This window comes from Myiozetetes cayanensis, unplaced genomic scaffold (genome assembly GCF_022539395.1).
Source record: "Myiozetetes cayanensis isolate MyiCay16 unplaced genomic scaffold, myiCay2020 scf79, whole genome shotgun sequence".
In the NCBI taxonomy this organism is placed as follows: Eukaryota; Metazoa; Chordata; class Aves; order Passeriformes; family Tyrannidae; genus Myiozetetes; species Myiozetetes cayanensis.
In genome coordinates, this window is record NW_026088064.1 from 106,223 (window position 1) to 130,315 (window position 24,093).

General features: G+C 57.9%; 1 protein-coding gene and 1 long non-coding RNA gene across 2 annotated transcripts in view; both read left to right on the forward strand.

The window, feature by feature from the left end:
* Window positions 1–844: 844 nt before the first annotated feature.
* Window positions 845–3,010, forward strand: LOC126652366 (uncharacterized). Its single transcript, XR_007631957.1, has 5 exons — window positions 845–1,309; window positions 1,383–1,755; window positions 1,861–2,423; window positions 2,465–2,881; window positions 2,912–3,010. It is a non-coding gene; the product is annotated as an uncharacterized LOC126652366 (long non-coding RNA).
* A 3,123-nt stretch (window positions 3,011–6,133) lies between these two features.
* The window catches only part of LOC126652369 (tonsoku-like protein), a 47,774-nt gene continuing 29,814 nt past the window's right edge, over window positions 6,134–24,093 (forward strand). Inside the window, 10 exon segments of the mRNA XM_050339107.1 lie at window positions 6,134–6,327; window positions 11,862–11,955; window positions 12,025–12,165; window positions 14,148–14,415; window positions 17,100–17,229; window positions 18,134–18,275; window positions 18,277–18,306; window positions 18,551–18,674; window positions 21,556–21,698; window positions 23,899–24,051. Coding sequence (XP_050195064.1) covers window positions 6,134–6,327; window positions 11,862–11,955; window positions 12,025–12,165; window positions 14,148–14,415; window positions 17,100–17,229; window positions 18,134–18,275; window positions 18,277–18,306; window positions 18,551–18,674; window positions 21,556–21,698; window positions 23,899–24,051 — 1,419 coding nt within the window.

Sequence of the window (24,093 nt, forward strand, 5' to 3'; positions counted from 1 at the left end):
ACAAAGAGTTGGGAAACCCCGTGGGGTGTCTTGGAGCCAGCAGGAAGTGGGGGAGACCCAGCGGGAAGGGCTCAGAACCGTCAATAAATGGCCTGAAAGCGAGGAGAAGTGGTGGGAAAACCGTCGAAAAGTAGGTTGGAACCATCAAAAAGTAGGTTGGAACCATCAAAAAGTAGGTTGGAACCATCAAAAAGTAGGTTGGAACCATCGAAAAGTGGGTTGGAACCATTGAAAAGTAGGTTGGAACCATCAAAAAGTAGGTTGGAATCATCGAAAAGTAGGTTGGAACCGTCAAAAAGTGGGTTGGAACCATTGAAAAGTAGGTGGAACCATCGAAAAGTGGGTTGGAACCATCGAAAAGTGGGTTGGAATCATCGAAAAGTGGGTTGGAACCATCGAAAAGTGGGTTGGAACCATCAAAAAGTGGGTTGGAACCATCGAAAAGTGGGTTGGAACCATCGAAAAGTGGGTTGGAACCCTCAAAAAATGGTTTAAAAGTGACATAAAATGGTAGGGAAAGCGAGGGGAGTGGTTTGAAATGGGCTTGAAAGTGACAAAAAATGGTGGGAAATCATCAAAGCATGTGTTAGAACCACCAGTAAATGTCTTGAAAGTGACAAAAAATGGTGGGAAACCATCAAAAAATAGGTTGGAACCATGAAAAAATGACCTAAAAGTGACAAAAAATGGTGGGAAATCATCAAAACATGGGTTGGAACCACCAGTAAATGGCTTGAAAGTGACAAAAAATGGTGGGAAATCAAGAAAGAGGTTGGAACCACCAGTAAATGGCTTGAAAGTGACAGAAAATGGTGGGAAACCATCAAGAAATAGGTTGGAACCATGAAAAAATGACCTAAAAGTGACAAAAAATGGTGGGAAATCAAGAAATAGGTTGGAACCACCAGTAAATGGCTTGAAAGTGACAGAAAATGGTGGGAAACCATCAAGAAATAGGTTGGAACCATTAATAAATGACCTAAAAGTGACAAAAAATGGTGGGAAACCATCAAAACATGGGTTGGAAGCACCAGTAAATGGCCTGAAAGTGACAAAAAGTGGTGGGAAACCATCAAAAAGTAGGTTGAAAGCGTGAAAAAATGACCTAAAAGTGACAAAAATGGTGGGAAACCATCAAGAAAGAGGTTGGAACCATGAAAAAATGACCTAAAAGTGACAAAAAAGGGTGGGAAACCATCAAAAATAGGTGGAAAGTGTGGAAAAATGGCCTAAAAGTGACAAAAAATGATGGGAAATCCAATGGGAATGGTTTGAAACCCTCAAAAAATGGTGGGAAATCAATGGAAAGGTCTTGAAACCCTCAAAAAATGGTGGGAAACCAATGGAGAGGTCTTGAAACCATCCCACGCAACAATGGAAAGGTCTTGAATCCATGAAAAGATGGTGGAAAACCAATGGAAAGGTCTTGAAACCACCAAAAAATGGTGGGAACCCAACGGGAAGGTCTTGAAACCATCAACAAATGGTGGAAACCCAACAGAAAAGTCTTGAAACCCTCAAAAAATGGTGGGAAATCAATGGGAAGGTCATGAAACCATGAAAAAATGGTGGAAACCCCCAATGGAGAGATCCTGAAATCATCCAGAAGTGGTGGAAAGCCAAGGGGAAGATCTTGAATCCATGAAAAAATGGTGGAAAACCAATGGAAAGGTCTTGAAACCATCAACAAAAATGGTGGGAAACCAATGGGAATGGTTTGAAACCCTCAAAAAATGGTGGAAAATCAATGGAAAGGTCTTGAAACCTCAAAAAAGTGGTTTGAAACCTTTAAAAAGCAGTGGAAACCCAACAGAAAGGTCTTTAAATCATCAAAAAGTGGTGGAAAAACTCAATGGGAAGGTCTTGAATCCATGAAAAAATGGTGGAAAACCAATGGAAAGGTCTTGAATCCATGAAAAAATGGTGGAAAATCAATGGGAAGGTCTTGAATCCATGAAAAGATGGTGGAAAACCAAGCACAAAGGTCTTGAAACCCTCAAAAAAATGGTGGAAACCCCCAACGGGAAGGTCCTGAAATCATCCAAAAGTGGTGGAAACCCAATGGAAAGGTCTTTAAATCATCAAAAAGTGGTGGAAAACCCAATGGGAAGGTCTTGAATCCATGAAAAAATGGTGGAAAACCAACGGGAATGGCTTGAAACCCTCAAAAAATGGTGGGAAACCAATGGGAAGGTCTTGAAACCCTCAAAAAATGGTGGGAAACCAATGGGAAGGTCTTGAAACCATCCAAAAGTGGCTTAAAAACCACCCAAAACTGCTGGAAATCCAATGGGAAAGGTCTTGGAAGCATCAAAAGGACGGCGGAAACCCAAGGGGAAAGTGTCGGAACCACGGAAAAGTTGACGAGAAACGGCTTCAAACCCAACCCAAAGGGGTGGCAGCTCCAGGGGAAGGCCCTGGAGGTGTCCCAGGTTGGTGGAATCCCAACAAGAAGGTCCTGGAGGTGTCCCAGGATGGTGGAATCCCAACAGGAAGGTCCCAGGATGGTGGAATCCCAACAAGAAGGTCCTGGGAGCATCCTGGGATGGTGGAATCCCCAGGGGAAGGTCCTGGAGGTGTCCCAGGATGGTGGAATCCCAACAGGAAGGTTCTGGAATGGTGGAATCACAACAAGAAGGTCCCAGGATGTTGAAATCCCAACAGGAAGGTCCTGGGATTTCAGAATCCCAACAAGAAGGTCCTGGAGGTGTCCCAGGATGGTGGAATCCCAACAGGAAGGTCCTGGAGGTGTCCCAGGATGGTGGAATCCCAACAGGAAGGTCCTGGAGGTGTCCTGGGATTTCAGAATCCCAACGGGAAGGTCCCAGGATGGTGGAATCCCAACAGGAAGGTCCTGGGATGGTGGAATCCCAACAGGAAGGTCCCAGGATGGTGGAATCTCAACAGGAAGGTCCTGGGATGGTGGAATCCCAACGGGAAGGTCCCAGGATTGTGGAATCCCAGCGGGAAGGTCCTGGAGGTGTCCCAGGATGGTGGAATCCCAACAGGAAGGTCCCAGGGTGGTGGAATCCCAACAGGAAGGCCCTGGGATTTCAGAATCCCACCGGGAAGGTCCCAGGATGGTGGAATCCCAACAAGAAGGTCCCGGGATGTTGAAATCCCACCGGGAAGATCCTGGGAGCATCCTGGGCCGTGTTGGGGGCGTTGGGAGGGTGTGGAGGGCGCGGGGGGCTCGGGGGGGTTTTGGGGCGCGGTGGGGCGGCGCAGCCACCGCCCTTTACTAGAGAATAAAACGGGCACTTTTCCAATTTTGGGGTTTTTTTTGGGGGTTGGGGAGGGGCTGACCCAAAGTTGGGAGGGTGGGGGTCCTTTAATCAGAATTTGGGGGGTTTGGAACCGAAATTGGAGGGGTTTGGAATCAAACTTTGAGTTGGTTGGGTCTTTTTTTAGCCCAAATTTGAAGGGTTTGAGGTTTTTAACCCAAATTAGGGGGGGTTAAAGCAAAGTTTGGGGAGGGTTGGGGCTTTTTAAACAAAATTTGAGTTGGTTGGGTCTCCTTTGAGCCCAAATTTGAGGTTTTTAACCCAAATTAGGGGGGTTTAAAGCAAAGTTTGGGGGGGTTGGGGCGTTTTAACCAAAATTTGATGGTTTTTAAACCAAAACCAGAGGTTTTTGGGGTGTTTTGAACCAAAATTTGAATTTGTTGGGTCATTTTTTTAGTGAAAATTTGAAGGGTTTGAGGTTTTTAACCCAAATTAGGGAGTTTTAAAGCAAAGTTTGGGGGTTTTGGGGCTTTTTAACCAAAATTTGATGGGTTTTAAACTGAAATTGGAGGTTTTTTGGGGTGTTTTGAAGCAAACTTTGAATGGGTTGGGTCTCCTTTGAGCCCAAATTTGAGGTTTTTAACCCAAATTAGAGGGGGTTTAAAGCAAAGTTTGGGGGGGTTGGGACTTTTTAACCCAAATTTGATGGTTTTTAAACTGAAATTGGAGGTTTTTTGGGGTGGTTTGAACCAAACTTTGAATTGGTTGGGTCTTTTTTTGAGTGAAAATTTGAAGGGTTTGAAGTTTTTAACTGGAGCGTACTGGGGATACTGGGCTGGGGTGCACTGGGGGTACTGGGAAGCTGCTGGTGGTCAGTGGGAGATACTGGGAGCACTGGGGGGCACTGGGAGGTACTGGGAGCTACTGGGGAGGTACTGGGGATACTGGGGGTACTGGGAGCTACTGGGAGCACTGGGGAGTACTGGGGATACTGGGAGGTACTGGGGGATACTGGGGGCACTGGGAGCTACTGGGAGGTACTGGGAGCTACTGGGAGGTACTGGGAGCTACTGGGGGTACTGGGAGTACTGGGGGTACTGGGAGCTACTGGGGGTACTGGGAGCTACTGGGAGGTACTGGGAGCTACTGGGAGGTACTGGGAGGTACTGGGAGCTACTGGGAGGTACTGGGGGTACTGGGAGCTACTGGGAGGTACTGGGAGCACTGGGGGCACTGGGGGTACTGGGAGCTACTGGGGGGTACTGGGAGATACTGGGAGCACTGGGGGTACTGGGAGCTACTGGGGGGTACTGGGAGGTACTGGGAGGTACTGGGAGCACTGGGAGGTACTGGGAGTACTGGGAGCTACTGGGAGCTACTGGGGGGTACTGGGAGATACTGGGAGGTACTGGGAGCACTGGGAGGCACTGGGGAGTACTGGGAGCACTGGGAGTTACTGGGGGATACTGGGAGCCACTGGGAGTGCACTGGGGATACTGGGGGGTACTGGGAGCTACTGGGGGGCTAGTGGGGGATACTGGGAGCTACTGGGGGGTACTGGGAGCACTGGGAGTTACTGGGAGGGTACGGGGAGTTACTGGGGGGTACTGGGAGCTACTGGGAGGTACTGGAGGGTATTGGGAGCCAGTAGGAGTTACTGGGGGGCACTGGGAGCTACTGGGGGGCACGGGGAGCACTGGGAGTTACTGGGAGTTACTGGGATTTACTGGGAGCACTGGGAATTGTTACTGGCAGTTACTGGGAGTTACTGGGAGCACTGGGAGTTACTGGGAGTTACTGGGATTTACTGGGAGTTACTGGGAGCACTAGGAGGAGTTACTGGGAGCACCGGGAGTTACTGGCAGTTGCTGGGATTTACTGGGAGCACTGGGAGTTGTTACTGGGATCACTGGGATTTACTGGGAGTAGTTACTGGGAGTTACTGGGATTTACTGGGAACACTGGGAGTAGTTACTGGGAGTTACTGGAAGTTACTGGGAGTTACTGGAAGTTACTGGGAGTTACTGGGAGTTACTGGGAGTTACTGGGAGTTGTTACTGGGAGCACTGGGAGTTGTTACTGGGAGTTACTGGGATTTACTGGGAGCACTGGGAATTGTTACTGGGATTTACTGGGAGCACTGGGAGTTGTTACTGGGAGTTACTGGAAGTAGTTACTGGGATTTACTGGGAGCACTGGGAATTGTTACTGGGAGTTACTGGGAGTTACTGGGAGCACTGGGAGTTGTTGCTAGGATCACTTAGCGTTACTGGGAGCACTGGAAGTTGTTACTGGGAGCACTGGGAGTTACTGGGATTTACTGGGAGCACTGGGAGTAGTTACTGGGAGTTACTGGGAGCACTGGAAGTAGTTACTGGGAGCACTGGGAGTAGTTACTAGGAGTTTGTGGGATTTACTGGGAGCACTGGGAATTGTTACTGGCAGTTACTGGGAGTTGGTACTGGGAGCACTGGGAGTAGTTACTGGGAGCACTGGGAGTAGTTACTGGGAGCACTGGGAGTTGTTACTGGGAGCACTGGGAGTTGTTACTGGGAGCACTGGGAGTTACTGGGAGTTACTGGGAGTTACTGGGATTTACTGGGAGCATTGGGAGTTGTTACTGGCAGTTACTGGGAGTTTTTACTGGGAGCACTGGGAGTTGTTACTGGGATCACTGGGAGTTACTGGGAGCACTGGGAGTAGTTACTAGGATCACTTAGCGTTGCTGGGAGCACTGGGAGTTGTTACTGGGAGCACTGGGAGTTACTGGGAGTTACTGGGAGCCCGGGCCGGCACTTCCGCCACTCCTCCCATGATGCCCCGCGCGTTCCCGCCTCTCCGGCAGGGGGCGTGTCCCTCCCTCTCGCCGGCCAATCAGAACCGCCGTCCTCTCGCACTCAGCCAATCGGATGCCGGCGCGGGGCGGGCGCAGCCAATGGGAGGGCGCGGTGGGCGGGGCCGAGGCGAGCGGCGGGAGCAGCGGCGCGATGAGCGCGGAGGGGCCGCGGGAGCTGCGCCGTGAGCGGGGACCGGGGGGAGGGAAACGGGGGGATAATGGGCATAAACGGGGAGATGGAGGGCAGCGGCAGTGCTTGCGGATCGGGTAGCGACCCCCACGGCCCGGCCGCGACGAGTCCGCGGCAGCGCCGGGGCCTTGAAAGGCCCCGGCGCTGCCGCGGACTCGTCGCGGCCGGGGGTCCCTCAGACACTCCCAGGGGTCCCTCAGACACTTCAGGGGGCCCTCAGGCACCCCCGGGGTCACTCAGACACTCCAGGGGTCACTTAATGCCCAGGGGTCCCTCAGACACCCCCCGGGGTCCCTCAGACCCCCCAGGGGTCCCTCAGACACTTCAGGTGTCACTCAGACACTCCAGGGGTCACTCAGACATTCCAGGGGTCCCTCAGATACTCAAGGGGTCCCTCAGACACTCCTGAAGTCCCTCAGACACTCTAGGGCTCCCTCAGACACTCCAGAGGTCATTCAGACACTCCCGGGGTCACTCAGACACTCAAGAGGTTACTCAGATACTCCCGGGGTCCCTCAGATACTCGAGGGGTCCCTCAGACATTCCCGGGGTCCCTCAGACACTCCAGGGGGTCCCTCAGACACTTCAGGGGGCCCTCAGACACTCCCGGGGTCCCACAAACAATCCCGGGGCCCCTCAATGCCCAGGGGTCCCTCAGACACCCCCCGGGTCCCTCAGACACTCCCGGGGTCCCTCAGACATTCCCGGGGTCCCTCAGACATTCCCGGGGTCCCTCAGACACTCCTGGGGTCCCTCAGACACTCCTGGGGTCCCTCAGACACTCCAGGGGTCCCTCAGACACTCCTGAAGTCCCTCAGACACTCCCAGGGGTCCCTCAGACACTCCTGGGGTCCCTCAGACACTCCTGGGGTCCCTCAGACACTCCAGGGGTCCCTCAGACACTCCAGGGGTCCCTCAGACACTCCTGGGGTCCCTCAGACACTCCCGGGGTCCCTCAGACACTCCCGGGGTCCCTCAGACACTCCCGGGGTCCCTCAGACACTCCTGGGGTCCCTCAGACACTCCTGGGGTCCCTCAGACACTCCAGGGGTCCCTCAGACACTCGGGGTCCCTCAGACACTCCCGGGGTCCCTCAGACACTCCAGGGGTCCCTCAGACACTCCCGGGGTCACTCAATGCCCTGGGGTCCCTCAGACACTCCTGAGATCCCTCAGACACCCCTGGGGTCCCTCAGACACTCGAGGGGTCCCTCAGGCACCCCCGGGGTCCCTCAGACACTCCAGGGGTCACTCAATGCCCAGGGGTCCCTCAGACACTTCAGGGGTCCCTCAGACACTCCCAGGGGTCCCTCAGACATTCCTGGGTTCCTCAGACACTCCCGGGGTCCCTCAGACACCCCCTGGGTCCCTCAGATACTCCTGAAGTCCCTCAGACACTCCCAGGGGTCCCTCAGACACTCCTGGGGTCCCTCAGACACCCCCTGGGTCCCTCAGATACTCCTGAAGTCCCTCAGACACTCCCAGGGGTCCCTCAGACACTCCTGGGGTCCCTCAGACACCCCCTGGGTCCCTCAGACACCCCCCGGGGGTCCCTCAGACACTCCTGGGGTCCCTCAGACACCCCCAGGGTCCCTCAGACTCTCCAGGGGTCCCTCAGACACCCCCAGGGTCCCTCAGACACTCCCAGGGTCCCTCAGACTCTCCAGGGGTCCCTCAGACACTCCCGGGGTCCCTCAGACACTCCCAGGGGTCCCTCAGACACTCCAGGGGTCCCTCAGACACTTCAGGGGTCCCTCAGACACCCCCCGGGGGTCCCTCAGACACCCCCAGGGTCCCTCATCACCCCCGGGGGTCCCTCAGCCCCCCCATGGGATCAAATCCCCCCTCAGAGGGCTCAAATCTCCCCCACTGGGAGTCCCTCAATCCCCCCCACAGGGGTTCAGTGCCCCCCCTTTCCCCCCCCCAAGTTCTCTCTCCCCACATTTGGGGGGTCCTCATGTCCCTGGGGGGGCTCATCAAGTCCCTAAGAGGATTCCTTGGATCCCTGGGGGAGATTCCCTGGATCCCACCCCAAACCTTCTTTAGGACAATCCCATCCCACCCCAAACCTTCTTTAGGACAATCCCATCCCACCCCAAACCTTCCTTAGGACAATCCTGTCCCACCCCAAACCTTCCTTAGGACAATCCTGTCCCACCCCAAACCTTCCTTAGGACAATCCTGTCCCACCCCAACCCTTCTTTAGGACAATCCCATCCCACCCCAAACCTTCTTTAGGACAATCCCAATCCCACCCCACCCCAAACCTTCTTTAGGACAATCCCATCCCACCCCAAACCTTCTTTAGGACAATCCCATCCCACCCCAAACCTTCTTTAGGACAATCCCATCCCACCCCAAACCTTCTTTAGGACAATCCCATCCCACCCCAAACCTTCTTTAGGACAATCCCAATCCCATCCCACCCCAAACCTTCTTTAGGACAATCCCCTTCCCATCCCACCCCAAACCTTCTTTAGGACAATCCCAATCCCATCCCACCCCAAACCTTCTTTAGGACAATCCCAATCCCATCCCACCCCAAACCTTCTTTAGGATAATCCCCTTCCCTTCCCACTCCAAACCTTCTTTAGGACAATCCCCTTCCCACCCCAAACCTTCCTTAGGACAATCCCATCCCATCCCAAACCTTCTTTAGGACAATCCCATCCCACCCCAAACCTTTTTAGGACAATCCCATCCCATCCCAAACCTTCTTTAGGACAATCCCATCCCATCCCAAACCTTCTTTAGGACAATCCCATCCCACCCCAAACCTTTTTAGGACAATCCCATCCCATCCCAAACCTTCTTTAGGACAATCCCCCCTTCCCATCCCACCCTAAACCTTCTTTAGGACAATCCCCCCTTCCCATCCCACCCCAAACCTTCTTTAGGACAATCCCTTCCCACCCCAAACCTTCTTTAGGACAATCCCATCCCACCCCACCCCAAACCTTCTTTAGGACAATCCCTTCCCACCCCAAACCTTCTTTAGGACAATCCCATCCCACCCCAAACCTTCTTTAGGACAATCCCATCCCACCCCAAACCTTCTTTAGGACAATCCCCCCTTCCCATCCCACCCCAAACCTTCTTTAGGACAATCCCATCCCACCCCAAACCTTCTTTAGGACAATCCCTTCCCACCCCAAACCTTCTTTAGGACAATCCCATCCCATCCCACCCCAAACCTTCTTTAGGACAATCCCATCCCACCCCAAACCTTCTTTAGGACAATCCCATCCCACCCCATCCCAAACCTTCTTTAGGACAATCCTTCCCATCCCACCCCAATCCCACCCCAAACCTTCTTTAGGACAATCCCTTCCCATCCCCAATCCCACCCAAACCTTCTTTAGGACAATCCATTCATCCCACCCCAAACCTTCTTTAGGACAATCCCTTCCCACCCCAAACCTTCTTTAGGACAATCCCATCCCACCCCAAACCTTCTTTAGGACAATCCCTCCCATCCCACCCCAAACCTTCTTTAGGACAATCCCATCCCACCCCAAACCTTCTTTAGGACAATCCTTCCCATCCCACCCCAAACCTTCTTTAGGACAATCCCATCCCACCCACCCAAACCTTCTTTAGGACAATCCCATCCCACCCCAAACCTTCTTTAGGACAATCCCTTCCATCCCACTCCAAACCTTCTTTAGGACAATCCCATCCCACCCCAAACCTTCTTTAGGACAATCCCATCCCACCCCAAACCTTCTTTAGGACAATCCCTTCCCACCCCAAACCTTCTTTAGGACAATCCCCTTCCCACCCCACCCCAAACCTTCTTTAGGACAATCCCATCCCAACCAAACCTTCCTTAGGACAATCCCATTCCCATCCCACTCCAAACCTTCCTTAGGACAATCCCATTCCCATCCCACTCCAAACCTTCTTTAGGGCAATCCCATCCCACCCCAAACCTTCTTTAGGACAATCCCAATCCCACCCCACCCCAAACCTTCTTTAGGACAATCCCATCCCACCCCAAACCTTCTTTAGGACAATCCCATCCCACCCCAAACCTTCTTTAGGACAATCCCTTCCCATCCCAAACCTTCTTTAGGACAATCCCACCCCAATCCCACCCCAAACCTTCTTTAGGACAATCCCATCCCCATCCCACCCCAAACCTTCTTTAGGACAATCCCATCCCCATCCCACCCCAAACCTTCTTTAGGACAATCCCTTCCCATCCCAAACCTTCTTTAGGACAATCCCATCCCACCCCAAACCTTCTTTAGGACAATCCCTTCCCATCCCAAACCTTCTTTAGGACAATCCCACCCCAATCCCACCCCAAACCTTCTTTAGGACAATCCCATCCCACCCCAAACCTTCTTTAGGACAATCCCAATCCCATCCCACCCCAAACCTTCTTTAGGACAATCCAGTCCCTTCCCACCCCAAACCTTCTTTAGGACAATCCCTTCCCATCCCACCCCAAACCTTCTTTAGGACAATCCCATCCCACCCCACCCCAAACCTTCTTTAGGACAATCCCCTTCCCATCCCACCCCAAACCTTCTTTAGGACAATCCCATCCCACCCCAAACCTTCTTTAGGGCAATCCCATCCCACCCCAAACCTTCTTTAGGACAATCCCTTCCCATCCCACCCTAAACCTTCTTTAGGACAATCCTCATCCCACCCCAAACCTTCTTTAGGACAATCCCTTCCCACCCCAAACCTTCTTTAGGACAATCCCTTCCCATCCCACCCCAAACCTTCTTTAGGGCAATCCCATCCCACCCCAAACCTTCTTTAGGACAATCCCATCCCACCCCAAACCTTCTTTAGGACAATCCCATCCCACCCCAAACCTTCTTTAGGACAATCCCCTTCCCATCCCACCCCAAACCTTCTTTAGGGCAATCCCATCCCACCCCCAAACCTTCTTTAGGACAATCCCATCCCACCCCAAACCTTCTTTAGGACAATCCCCATCCCACCCCAAACCTTCTTTAGGACAATCCCATCCCACCCCAAACCTTCTTTAGGACAATCCCTTCCCATCCCACCCCAAACCTTCTTTAGGACAATCCCATCCCACCCCAAACCTTCTTTAGGACAATCCTCTTCCCATCCCACCCCAAACCTTCTTTAGGACAATCCTCTTCCCATCCCACCCCAAACCTTCTTTAGGACAATCCCATCCCACCCCAAACCTTTCTTTAGGACAATCCTTCCATCCCACCCCAAACCTTCTTTAGGACAATCCCATCCCACCCCAAACCTTCTTTAGGACAATCCCCTTCCCACCCCAAACCTTCTTTAGGACAATCCTCTCCCATCCCACCCCAAACCTTCTTTAGGACAATCCCATCCCACCCCAAACCTTCTTTAGGACAATCCATCCCACCCCAAACCTTCTTTAGGACAATCCCTTTCCCATCCCACCCCAAACCTTCTTTAGGACAATCCCATCCCACCCCAAACCTTCTTTAGGACAATCCCATCCCCATCCCACCCCAAACTCCCCGGGTGTGGGGTGGGACCCTTTTCCCCTCCCTGAATCCCGACAAGGGGGGTTCCCCACCACCCTACCCCCCTTTTGGGGTACCCCCGACCCTCTGAGGGGGTCTGACTCCTCCCCGCCCCAGAGCTGCAGAAATCCAAGGAGAAGTCCCTGCTCTCCGGGAATGTCGCGACGCGCCGCCGCCTGCAACCGCCTCGGGGAGCTCTTGGCCGCCCAGGGTGAGCCCCCACCCCAAATCCCAGCACTCAGGAGCCCCCCAGGCTGTAACTCCCACCCCAATCCCCCAGGGCGCTACGAGGAGGCTCTGGAGGAGCACAGGGAGGAGCTTGAGGCTGCTGGAGGGCCGGCGATCCTTGGGATGCGCCGTGGGCCCACCGGAAAATCGGGAGCGCCTGGCGGAGCTGGAGAGATACGAGGCTGCCCTCAAGGTCGGCGGGGCTGGCAGGGGTTTGGGGGCTGGGAGGGGATTTGGGGGCTGGCAGAGGATTTGGGGGGCTGGGAAGGGGTTTTGGGGGCTGGGAGGATTTGGGGGCTGGGAGGGATTGGGAGGGCTGGGAAGGGGTTTCTGGGGGCTGGGAGGGATTTGGGGGCTGGCAGGGGTTTGGGGGCTGGGAGGAGGATTTGGGGGACTGGGAGGGGGTTTGAGGGCTGGGAGGGGGTTTTGGGGTTGGGAGGGATTTAGGGGCTGTGGGAAGGGGTTTGGGGGATCTGACAAGGGGTTGGGGGGCTGGGAAGGGGGTTTGGAAGGGCTGGGAAGGGGTTTGGAGGGTGTGGGAGGGGATTGAGGGGCTGGGAGGGGATTTGGGGGCTGGGAGGGGAGTTTGAGGGGGCTGGGAGGGGGTTTGGGGTCTGGGAGGGGATTGAGGTTGGGGGGAGTTTTGAGGGTTGAGAGGGGTTTGGGGAGGCTGAGAGGGGGTTTGGGGAGGCTGAGAGGAGGTTTGGGGGTGTGGGAGGGGTTTAGGGGGCTGGGAGGGGTTTGGGGGTTGGGATGGGGTTGGGAGGGGGTTTGGGGGGCTGAGAGGGGTTGGAGGATTGAGAGGAGGTTTAGGGGCTGTGGAGGGCATTTGGGGAGTCTGGGAGGGTGTTAGGGGGGCTGGGAAGGGGTTTGGGGGGCTGGGGTCTGTAGGAGGATATTTGGGGGGCTGGGAGGGGAGTTGGGGGGCTGGGGGCTGTAGGAGGATATTTGGGGGGCTGGGAGGGGGTTGGGGGCTAAGGGGGCTGTAGGAGGATATTTGGGGGGGCTGGGAAGAGGGGTTGGGGGCTGGGAGGGTGTTTTTGGGGGTCTGGGAGGGGGTTGGAAGGTATTGGGAGGGGGTTTGGGAGTGGCTGGGAGGGGTTTGAGGGGGCTGGGAGGGGGTTTGGGGAGTTTGGGAAGGGGCTTGGAGGAGCTGGGAGGGAGTTTGGGGAGGCTGGGGAGTGGGTTTAGGGGCTGAGGAGGGTTTGGGGGTTGGGAAGGGGGTTTGGGGAGTGTGGGATGGGGTTTGGAGAGATCTGGAGGGGTTTGGGGGCTGGGAGGGGTTTGGGGGAACTGGGAGGGGTTTGGGGGCTGGGAGGGGGTTTGGGGAGTGTGGGATGGGGTTTGGAGGAGCTGGGAGGGGGTTTGAAGGGGGCTGGAAGGGGTTTGGGGGACTGGGAGGAGGTTTGAAGGGGCTGGGAGGGTTTGGAGGCTGGGAGGGTTTGGGGGCATTTCCTGCTGAATGTGGGGAGTCTGGGAAGGGGTTTGTGGGTCTGGGGGATGACACGGAGCAGTTTTGGGGTTTCTGGCAGTGGGGTTTTGGGGTTTCTGGGGGTCAGGGCTCAGTGTCTGTGTCTCCCCATGGATTTGGGGTGTCAGGGCTCAGTTTTGGGGGCTCCCCATGGATTTGGGGTGTCAGGGCTCAGTTTTTGGGGCTCCCCATGGATTTGGGGTGTTGCTATCCCAGCACCAGCAGCAGATCCTGACCCTGGCCCAGGATCTGGGGGATCACACGGAGCAGTTCTGTGGTGTGTGGGAGCAGTTTTGGGGGGTCTGGCAGTGGGGTTTTGGGGTTGTCCCTGGATTTTGGGGCTCCCCATGGATTTGGGGTGTTGCTATCCCAGCACCAGTGGCAGCACCTGGCCCTGGCGCAGGAGCTGGGGGATCACACAGAGCAGTTTTGGGGTTCCTGGCAGTGGGTTTTAGGGTTTTGGGGTGTCAGGGCTCAGTTTTTGGGGCTCCCCATGGATTTGGGGTGTTAGGGCTCAGTTTTTGTGTCTCCCCATGGATTTGGGGTGTCCTTGTCCCAGCACCAGGCCCTGGCGCAGGAGCTGGGCGATCACACGGAGCAGTTTTGGGGGCTGTGGGAGCAGTTTTGGGGTTCCTGGCAGTGGGGTTTTGGGGCTGTCCCTGGATTTTGTGTCTCCCCATGGATTTGGGGTGTCCCTGTGGCAGCACCAGCGGCAGCACCTGGCCCTGGCCCAGGATTTGGGGGATCACACGGAGCAGCAGCGCGCCTGGGCCACCATCGGCCGCACCTTCATGTTCATGGCCGAGAGCGGGGGGACCCAGCCCGGGGGGTCCCAGCCCGGGGGGGCCCAGCCCGGGGGGTCCCAGCCCGGGGGGACCCAGCCCGGGGGGACCCAGGAAGGGGGGGCTGCGCTCAGAGAGGCCGAGGGAGCTTTCAGGACCAGCCTGGCCATCGTGGAGGAGAAGCTGGAAGGTGGGGATGATTCCCGGGAATAACGGGAATGGCGGGAAAGAGCGGGGAGAGGGACAAGGGGGTGGGAGGGGGATTGGGGAAGGTGAAGAGGGATTGGGGGCGTGGGAGGAGGTTTGGGATCTGGGAATTGGTGTGGGAGAGGGGTTGGGAGGGGTTTGGGGGGGCAGGCAGGGGGTTTGGGGTATGGGAATGGGTGTGGGAAGGGGGTGGGAGGGGTTTTGAGAGGAGGTTGGAAGGGGCTTAGGGGAGCAGGCAGGGGTTTGGGGGTATGGGAATGGGTGTGGGAAGGGGTTGGGGAGGATTTGGGAAGGTAGGAGAGGGATTGGGGAAGGTGGGAGGGGTTTGGGGTCTGGGAATGGATGTGGGAAGGGGGTTGGGAGGGGTTTGGGGGGGAGGTTGGAAGGGGTTTGGGGTCTGGGAATGGATGTGAGGAAGGGGTTGGGAGGGTTTGGGGGAGGTTGGGAGGGGTTTGGGGACACGGGAGAGGGTTTGGGGTCTGGGAGTTGGTGTGGGAAGGGGGGTTGGGGAGGGGTTTGGGGGATGTGGGAGGGGGTTTAGGGTCTGGGAAGGGGGGTGGGAGGGGGTTTGGGGGGGAGCAGAGAGGGGTTTGGAGGATGTGGGAGGGTTTGAGGTCTGGGAATGGGTGTGGGGAAGGGGTTGGAGGGGTTTGGGAAGGTGGGGATTAGGGGACACGGGAGGGGTTTGGCGTCTGGGAATGGGTGTGGGAAGGGCGTTGGGAGGGGTTTGGGGGAGCAGAGAGGGGTTTAGGGGAGCAGGGAGGGGTTTGGGGTCCTGGGAGATGGGTGTGGGAAGGGGTTGGGAGGGGTTTGGGAGAGCAGGGAGGGGTTTGGGATCTGGGAAGGGGTTGGAGGGGTTTGGGAAAGGTGGGGGTACTGGGGGACATGGGAGGGGCTTTGGGGTCTGGGACTGGGTGTGGGAAGGGGATTGGGAGGGGTATTGGGGATGTCGGAGGGGGTTTGGGATCTGGGAAGGGCGTTGGGAGGGTTTGGGAAAGGTGGGGATTAGGGGACATGGGAGGGGTTTGGGATCTGGGAATGGGTGTGGGAAGGGGTTGGGAGTGGTTTGGGGAGCAGGGAGAGGGTTTGGGGTCTGGGAATGGGTGTGGGAAGGGGGTTGGGAGGGGTTTGGAGGGGATGTGGGAGAGGGTTTGGGGGACACAGGAGGGGTTTGGGGTCTGGGAAGGGGGGTGGGAGGGTTTGGGGAGCAGAGAGGGGTTTGGGGGATGTGGGAGGGTTTGGGGTCTGGGAGTGGGTGTGGAAGGGCGTTGGGAGGGGGTTTGGGGGGAGGTTGGAAGGGGTTTAGGGGAGCAGGGAGGGGTTTGGGGGTCTGGGAATGGATGTGGGAGGGGGTTGAGGAGGATTTGGGGAAAGGTGGGAGGGCTTGGGGAGCAGGCGAGGGGTTTGGGGGTCTGGGAATGGGTGTGGGAAGGGGTTGGGAGGGGTTTAGGGGATGTGGGAGGGGGTTTGGGGTCTGGGAATGGGTGTGGGAAGGGGGTTGGGAGAGGTTTGGGAGAGCAGGGAGGGGTTTGGGATCTGGGAAGGGGGTTGGGGAGGATTTGGGAAAGGTGGGGGTACTGGGGGACATGGGAGGGGTTTGGGGTCTGGGAATGGGTGTGGGAGGGGGTTTTGGGGGTCTGTCAATGTATTTTGGGGGTTTCAGTGGATTTTGGGTCTCACGGTGGGTTTTGGGGTCTCACAGCGGGTTTGGGGTCTCACAGAGGGTTTGGGGTCTCACAGTGGTTTTGGGGTGTCCCACTGGGTTTTGGGGTTTCTCAGCCCACGGTGGGACCCCAAATGTGGATTTTGGGGGTGTTTTTACCAATTTCAGGGGTGTTTTTACCGATTTTGGGGGTGTTTTATGGATTCTGGGGGTGTTTTTACCGATTTCGGGGGTGTTTTTTGAATTTTGGGGGTGTTTTTACCGATTTAGGGGGTGTTTTTTGAATTTTGGGGGTGTTCTTACAGATTTAGGGGGTGTTTTTACCGATTTCGGGGGTGTTTTTACCGATTTTGGTTGTGTTTTTACCAATTCCGGGGATGTTTTATGGATTTCGGGGGTGTTTTTACCAATTCCGGGGGGTGTTTTTACCAATTCTGGGGGTGTTTTATGGATTTCAGGAGTGTTTTTACCAATTTCAGGAGTGTTTTTACCAATTTCAGGGGTGTTTTTACCAATTTCGGGGATGTTTTTTGGATTTTGGGGGTGTTTTTACCAATTCTGGGGGTGTTTTTATTGATTTCATGGGTGTTTTTACCGATTCCGGGTGGTGTTTTTATGGATTTCAGGGGTGTTTTTACCAATTCTGGGTGTGTTTTTACCGATTCCGGGGGGTGTTTTTACCAATTCCGTGGGTGTTTTTACCAATTTCGGGGGTGTTTTTACCAATTTCAGGGGTGTCTTTACCAATTTCGGGCATGTTTTTATGGATTTCAGGAGTGTTTTTACCAATTTCGGGGGTGTTTTTACCAATTCCGGGGGGTATTTTTACCAATTTCAGGGGTGTCTTTACCAATTTCGGGCATGTTTTTATGGATTTCGGGGGTGTTTTTACCAATTTTGGGGGTGTTTTTACCGATTTTGGGTGTGTTTTTACGGATTCTGGGGTTGTTTTTACCGATTCCGGGGTTGTTTTCCCTGTTTTTCTCCCTGTTTTCGGTGTCCAGGCTCGGTGTCCCGGCGGGAGCTGGCGGAGATGCGGACACGGCTCTACCTCAACCTGGGGCTGGTGCACGACGCGCTGCGGGACCCCCGGCAGTGCCACCACTTCATCCGCAAGAGCATCTTCCTGGCCGAGTGAGGGGCTGGGGGGCGCTCTGGGGGGGCTCCAACCCAATTTTGGGGGGTCTCTCCCTCCCTTTTCCCCCTTTTTCCCCCTTTTCCCCCTTTTTCCCCCTTTTCCCCCTTTTCCCCCTTTTCCCCCTTTTCCAGGCAGATTTGGGGGTCCCACACCAGATTTGGGGGTCCCTCACTCCCTTTTCCCCCTTTTCCAGGCAGTTTTGGGGGTCCCACACCAGATTTGGGGGTCCCTCACTCCCCTTTCCCCCTTTTTCAGGGAGATTTGAGGGTCCCACACCAGGTTTGCGGGTCCCTCACTCCCTTTTCCCCCTTTCTCAGGCAGATTTGGGGGGTCCCACACCAGATTTTGGGGGTCTCCTCACCCCTGTCCCTCGTGTTCCAGGCAGTTTTTGGGGGTCCCACACCAGATTTGGGGGTCTCTCACTCCCCTCTCCCCCTTTTCCAGGCAGGTTTTTTTGGGGGTCCCACACCAGATTTTGGGGGTCCCCTCACCCCTGTCCCTCGTGTTCCAGGCAGTTTTTGGGGGTCCCTCACCAGATTTTGGGGGTTCCCAGCTCAGTTTTTGGGGTCCCTCACCCATTTTGGGGTGTTTTTGCAGGCAGGCCCAGCTGCAGGAGTTCCATTCCCAGCATTTCTGGGGTTCCCAGCTCAGTTTTTGGGGTTCCCAGCTCAGATTTTGGGCTCCCTCACCCTTTTTGGGGTCGTTTTGCAGGCAGGCCCAGCTGCAGGAGGATCTTTCCCAGCAGTTTTTGGGGTTCCCAGCTCAGTTTTTGGGCTCCCTCACCCTTTTTTGGGATGTTTTTGCAGGCAGGCCCAGCTGCAGGAGGATCTTTCCCAGCAGTTTTTGGGGTTCCCAGCTCAGTTTTTGGGGTCCCTCACCCTTTTTTGGGGTGTTTTTCAGGCAGGCCCAGCTGCAGGAGGATCTTTTCCGCGGTCACTTCAACCTGGGCCACATCTCCCTGCGTGCCGGGGATCATTCCGGGGCTCTCCGGAGCCTCTCCCGGGCTCGGGAATGCGCCCGGATCCTGCGGGACAGGGGGCTGGGAGAGCGAGTGCTGCAGCAGCACTGCCCAGGTGGGGCTTTGGGGGCATTTTGGGGGATTTTGGGGGTTTTGGAGGGATTTTGGGGGTTTGGGGGGCATTTTGGGGGGGATTTTGGGGAGTTTGGGGGGATTTTGGGGGATTTTGGGGAATTTGGGGGATTTGGGGGATTTTGGGTTGATTTAGGGGGATTTTAGGGCATTTTGAGGGGATTTTGGGGTGTTTTAGGGTGCTCTGTGTGATTTTGGGGTCCCTGAGTGTCCCTGTGTCCCCACAGGTGCTGCTGTCCCTGGGGGATTTCGGGGCTGCCAAGCGTGCCCTTCGCCAGGCCCACGCTCTGGGCTCCCAGGGCTCCGTCCCCCCCCGGCAGCTCCAGCTCATCCGGGACCACCTCAGATACGGTCAGGGGATACTGGGGACACTGGGGACACTGGGGGGGACACTGGGGACACTGGGGACACTGGGGACATTGGGGGGACACTGGGGGGGCACTGGGGACACTGGGGATACTGGGGGGACACTGGGGGGACACTGGGGACACTGGGGGACACTGGGGGACACTGGGGATACTGGGGGACATGGGGACACTGGGGACACTGGGGACACTGGGGGACACTGAGGGACACTGGGGACACTGGGGACACTGGGGACACTGGGGACACTGGGGACACTGGGGGACACTGGGGACACTGGGGGACATTGGGGGACATTGGGGGACACTGGGGGGACACTGGGGACACTGGGGATACTGGGGGACACTGAGGGGACACTGGGGACACTGGGGGGACACTGGGGGGACACTGGGGGCACTGGGGGACACTAGGGACACTGGGGATACTGGGGACACTGGGGACACTGGGGACACTGGGGATACTGGGGACACTGGGGACACTGGGGACACTGGGGACACTGGGGGACACTGGGGACACTGGGGGGACACTGGGGGCATTGGGGGACACTGGGGACGACACTGGGGACACTGGGGACACTGGGGGGACACTGAGGGACACTGGGGGACATTGGGGGACATTTGGGGGACACTGGGGACTGACACTGGGGACACTGGGGGCACTGGGGGACACTGGGGAGGCACTGGGGACACTGGGGGACACTGGGGGGACACTGGGGGGGCACTGGGGGACACTGGGGACACTGGGGGACACTGAGGGGGACACTGAGGGGACATTTGGGGGACACTGGGGACATGGGGGGACACTGGGACGTTGTGGGGACAGGGGACATGGGAGGGGGATATGGGAGGGGACAGCAGGGGACACTCAGGGAATGTGATGGGACATGAGGGGACACTGGGGACACTGAGGGGACACTGAGGGGACACTGAGGGGACACTGGGGACACTGGGGGACACTGGGGGACACTGGGGGGACATTGGGGACAGGGGGACACAGGGATGTTGTGGGGGACAGGGGACATCGGGAGGGGGGATATGGGAGGGGACAGCAGGGGGGACACCAGGGAATGTGATGGGACATGAGGGGGACATGAGGGACACTGGGGGACACTGGGGGGGCACTGGGGGGACACTGGGGGACACTGGGGGGACACTGAGGGGACATTTGGGGGGACACTGGGGACACTGGGGACACTGAGGGGACACTGAGGGGACACAGGGACAGGGGGACACGGGGGGATGTTGGGGACAGCAGGGACATTGAGGGGGTGTCCCCATCCCCTGAGGTGTCCCCAGCTCCCCCGTGTCCCCAGCTCCCCCAGGGTGTCCCCACTGTCCCCCAGCGTGTCCCCACTGTCCCCCCGTCTGTCCCCAATGTGCCGTGTCCCCACAGCCACCAAGGTGTCCCCACGGTGTCCCCGCTGTCCTCAAGGTGTCCCCAACCCCTCCTGCTGTCCCCGACTGTCCCTGTCCCCCCAGTCACCTGGGTGACCCACCTGTCACTGTCCCTGTCCCACCAAGGTGTCCCCAACCCCCTCAGATGTCCCCGACTGTCCCTGTCCCCCCAACCACCCGGGTGACCCACCTGTCACTGTCCCTGTCCCCAATGTCCCACCAAGGTGTCCCCAACCCCTTCAGCTGTCCCTGACTGTCCCTGACTGTCCCCAATGTCCCCCAACTGTCCCCCGTGTCCCCCCAGCCATGTGGGTGACGTGGCTGTCACTGTCCCTGTCCCTGGATGTCCCCAATGTCCCTGGATGTCCCCCATGTCCCTGACTGTCCCCAGTGTCCCCTGACTGTCCCCAATGTCCCCCAGCCACGCGAGTGACGCGGCTGTCGCTGTCCCTGGCGCGGGTGGTCCCCAATGTCCCCCCCATGTCCCTGGACTGTCCCCAATGTCCCTGACTGTCCCCAGTGTCCCCCAATGTCCCCTGACTGTCCCCAATGTCCCTGACTGTCCCCAATGTCCCTGACTGTCCCCAGTGTCCCCCAGTGTCCCTGACTGTCCCCAGTGTCCCTGACTGTCCCCAGTGTCCCCCCCCAATGTCCCCTGACTGTCCCCAGTGTCCCTGACTGTCCCCAATGTCCCCCCCATGTCCCTGACAGTCCCCAGTGTCCCTGACTGTCCCCTGTGTCCCTGACTGTCCCCAGTGTCCCCTGGTTGTCCCTGACTGTCCCCCTGTCCCCCAGCCACGCGTGTGACGCGGCTGTCGCTGTCCCTGTCCCTGACTGTCCCCAGTGTCCCTGACTGTCCCCAGTGTCCCCTGACTGTCCCCAGTGTCCCCTGACTGTCCCCAGTGTCCCTGACTGTCCCCAGTGTCCCTGACTGTCCCCAGTGTCCCTGACTGTCCCCGGTTGTCCCTGACTGTCCCCCTGTCCCCCAGCCACACGGGTGACGCGGCTGTCGCTGTCCCTGTCCCTGACTGTCCCCAATGTCCCCTGGTTGTCCCTGACTGTCCCCAATGTCCCCTGACTGTCCCCCTGTCCTCCAGCCACCCGGGTGACGCGGCTGTCGCTGGCCCTGTCCCTGACTGTCCCCAGTGTCCCCTGGTTGTCCCTGACTGTCCCCAGTGTCCCTGACTGTCCCCAGTGTCCCCTCTGTGTCCCTGACTGTCCCCAGTGTCCCTGACTGTCCCCAGTGTCCCCCCATGTCCCTGACTGTCCCCAGTGTCCCCCATGTCCCTGACTGTCCCCAATGTCCCTGACTGTCCCCCCATGTCCCTGACTGTCCCCAGTGTCCCCCAGTGTCCCTGACTGTCCCCCCATGTCCCTGACTGTCCCCAGTGTCCCCAGTGTCCCTGACTGTCCCCAGTGTCCCTGACTGTCCCCAATGTCCCCCCCATGTCCCTGACAGTCCCATGTCCCCCCAGCCACGCGGGTGACGCGGCTGTCGCTGTCCCTGTCGCGGGTGGCCCCGGGTGACCCGTCAGGGGTGTCCCTGTGTGAGCAGCTCGGGGACACCTTCGCCCGCCACGGGGACTTCCCACGGGCCCTGCAGCACTACCAGAGACAGGTGGGGGGCTGGGGGGCTTTAAGGGGCTTTGGGGGGGCTTTGGAGGGTCTAGGGGGTTTAGTGGGGGTCTGGGGGTTCTGAGGGGCTTTTGGGGGTCTGGGGGCTTTGGGGTGGTCTGGGGGCTTTTGGGGGGTCTGGGGGTGCTTTATGGGGTCTGGAGGGGCTTTTTGGGGGTCTGGAGGGGCTTTATGGAGGGTTTATGGGGCTCTTTGGAGGGTCTGGGGGCTTTGAGGGTCTGGGGGGCTTTGGGGGTCTGGGGAACTTTGGGGGCTTTGGGGGGTTTGAGGGGCTTTGGGGATCTGGGGGGCTTTGGGGGTTTATGGGGCTTTTGGGGTCTGGGGGCTTTGGGGGTCTGGGGGGCTTTTGGGGTGGTCTGGGGGATTTGGGGGTTTAGGGGGCTTTTGAGGGGTCTGAGGGCTTTGGGGTGATCTGGGGGGCTTTGGGGGGTTTAAGGGGCTTTTTGAGGGTCTGAGGGGCTTTGGGGGTCTGGGGAACTTTTGGGGGGCTTTGGGGGGTTTAAGGGGCTTTTGGGGGTCTGGGGGCTTTGGGGTGGTCGAGGGGCTTTTGGGGGTTTGGGGGCTTTTGGGGGTCTGGGGGGTTTTGGGGGTCGGATGGGGCTCTTTGGGGTCCAGGGAGGGCTTTGGAGGTCCTGGGGTTGTTTTTTTGGGGGCTCTGAGGGGCTTTTTGGGGTGTGAAGTGAGTGCCTTTTGTGGGCTCTAAGGGAGTGGGGTTGGGGGGTCTAGGGGACTTTTTTGGGGTGCTTTTAGGGTGGTCCTTGAGGGTGTCTGGGGGTCCCTGGGAGTTTCTGGGCTGGCATTCCCAGAGTTGTGACCCGGGGGGTCTTGGGGTCCCTGAAACTGAGGGGGTCTCTGGGGGTCCCCAGCACTGAGGGGGTCTCTGGAGGTCCCCAGAGCTGAGGGGGGTCTCTGGGGTCCCCAGCACTGAGGGGGTCTCTGGGGGGTCTCTAGGGGTCCCCATCACTGAGGGGTGGTCTCTGGGGGTCCCAATCACTGAGGGGGTCTCTGGGGTCCCAGTCACTGAGGGGGGTCTCTGGGGGTCTCCATCCCTGAGGAGGGTCTCTGGGGGTCCCTGGAACTGAGGGGGTCTCTGGGTGGTCCCATCACTGAGGAGGGGTCTCTGGGGGTCCCTGGAGACTGAGGGGGTCTCTGGGGGGTCTCTGGGGGGTCCCTGGAACTGAGGGGGGGTCTCTGGGGGGTCTCTGGGGGCAGCTGAGCCTGGCCCAGGCGCAGGGGATGTTGGGGCTGTGACCCATGGGGGGTCTCTGGGTGGTTTGGGGGGTCCCCATCCCTGTCTCTGGGTGGTTTGGGGGGTCTCTGGGTGGTTTGGGGGGTCTCTGGGTGGTTTGGGGGTCTCTGGGGGTCTCTGGGGTTCCCCATCCCTGAGTGGGGGTCTCTGGGGCAGCTGAGGCCTGGCCCAGGCGCAGGGGATGTTGGGGCTGTGACCCATGGGGGGGTCTCTGGGTGATTTGGGGGTCTCTGGGGTCCCCATCCCTGAGGGGTGGTCTCTGGGTGGTCCCCATCCCTGAGGAGGGGTCTCTGGTGGTCTCTGGGGGCAGCTGAGCCTGGCCCAGGCGCAGGGGATGTTGGGGCTGTGACCCATGGGGGTCTCTGGGGGTCCCCAGTGCTGAGGGGGTCTCTGGGGGGTCTCTGGGGGTCCCCATCCCTGAGGAGGGGTCTCTGGGGGTCTCTGGGGGCAGCTGAGCCTGGCCCAGGCGCAGGGGATGTTGGGGCTGTGACCCATGGGGAGTCTCTGGGTGGTTTGGGGGTCCCTGGCACTGAGGGGGTCTCTGGGTGGTTTGGGTGGTCTCTGGGGTCTCACTCACTGAGGGGGTCTCTGGGGTCCCTGGCACTGAGGAGGGGTCTGTGGGGGCAGCTGAGCCTGGCCCAGGCGTAGGGGATGTTGGGGCTGTGACCCATGGGGAGTCTCTGGGGGTCCCCAGTGCTGAGAGGGGTCTCTGGGGTCTCTGGTGGTCCCCATCACTGAGGGGGGGTCTCTGGGGGTCTCCATCACTGAGGAGGGGTCTCTGGGGGTCTCTGGGGGCAGCTGAGCCTGGCCCAGGCGCAGGGGATGTTGGGGCTGTGACCCATGGGGGGGGTCTCTGGGTGGTTTGGGGGCTCTCTGGGGGGTCTTGGGTGGTCCCCGGCACTGAGGAGGGGTCTCTGGGGGTCTCTGGGGGCAGCTGAGCCTGGCCCAGGCGCAGGGCAGGCCGGGGAAGGAGCTGGCCGTGATCCACGAGTCGTTGGCCACCACGTTCCGGGATCTCCGGGACCATTCCCGGGCCGTCCAGCACTACCGGCTCGAGCTGCAGCTGCACCCCGGGGACCCCCCACAGGTAACACTGAGGGGGGGGGTCCTGGGGGGGTCCCTTCCCCAT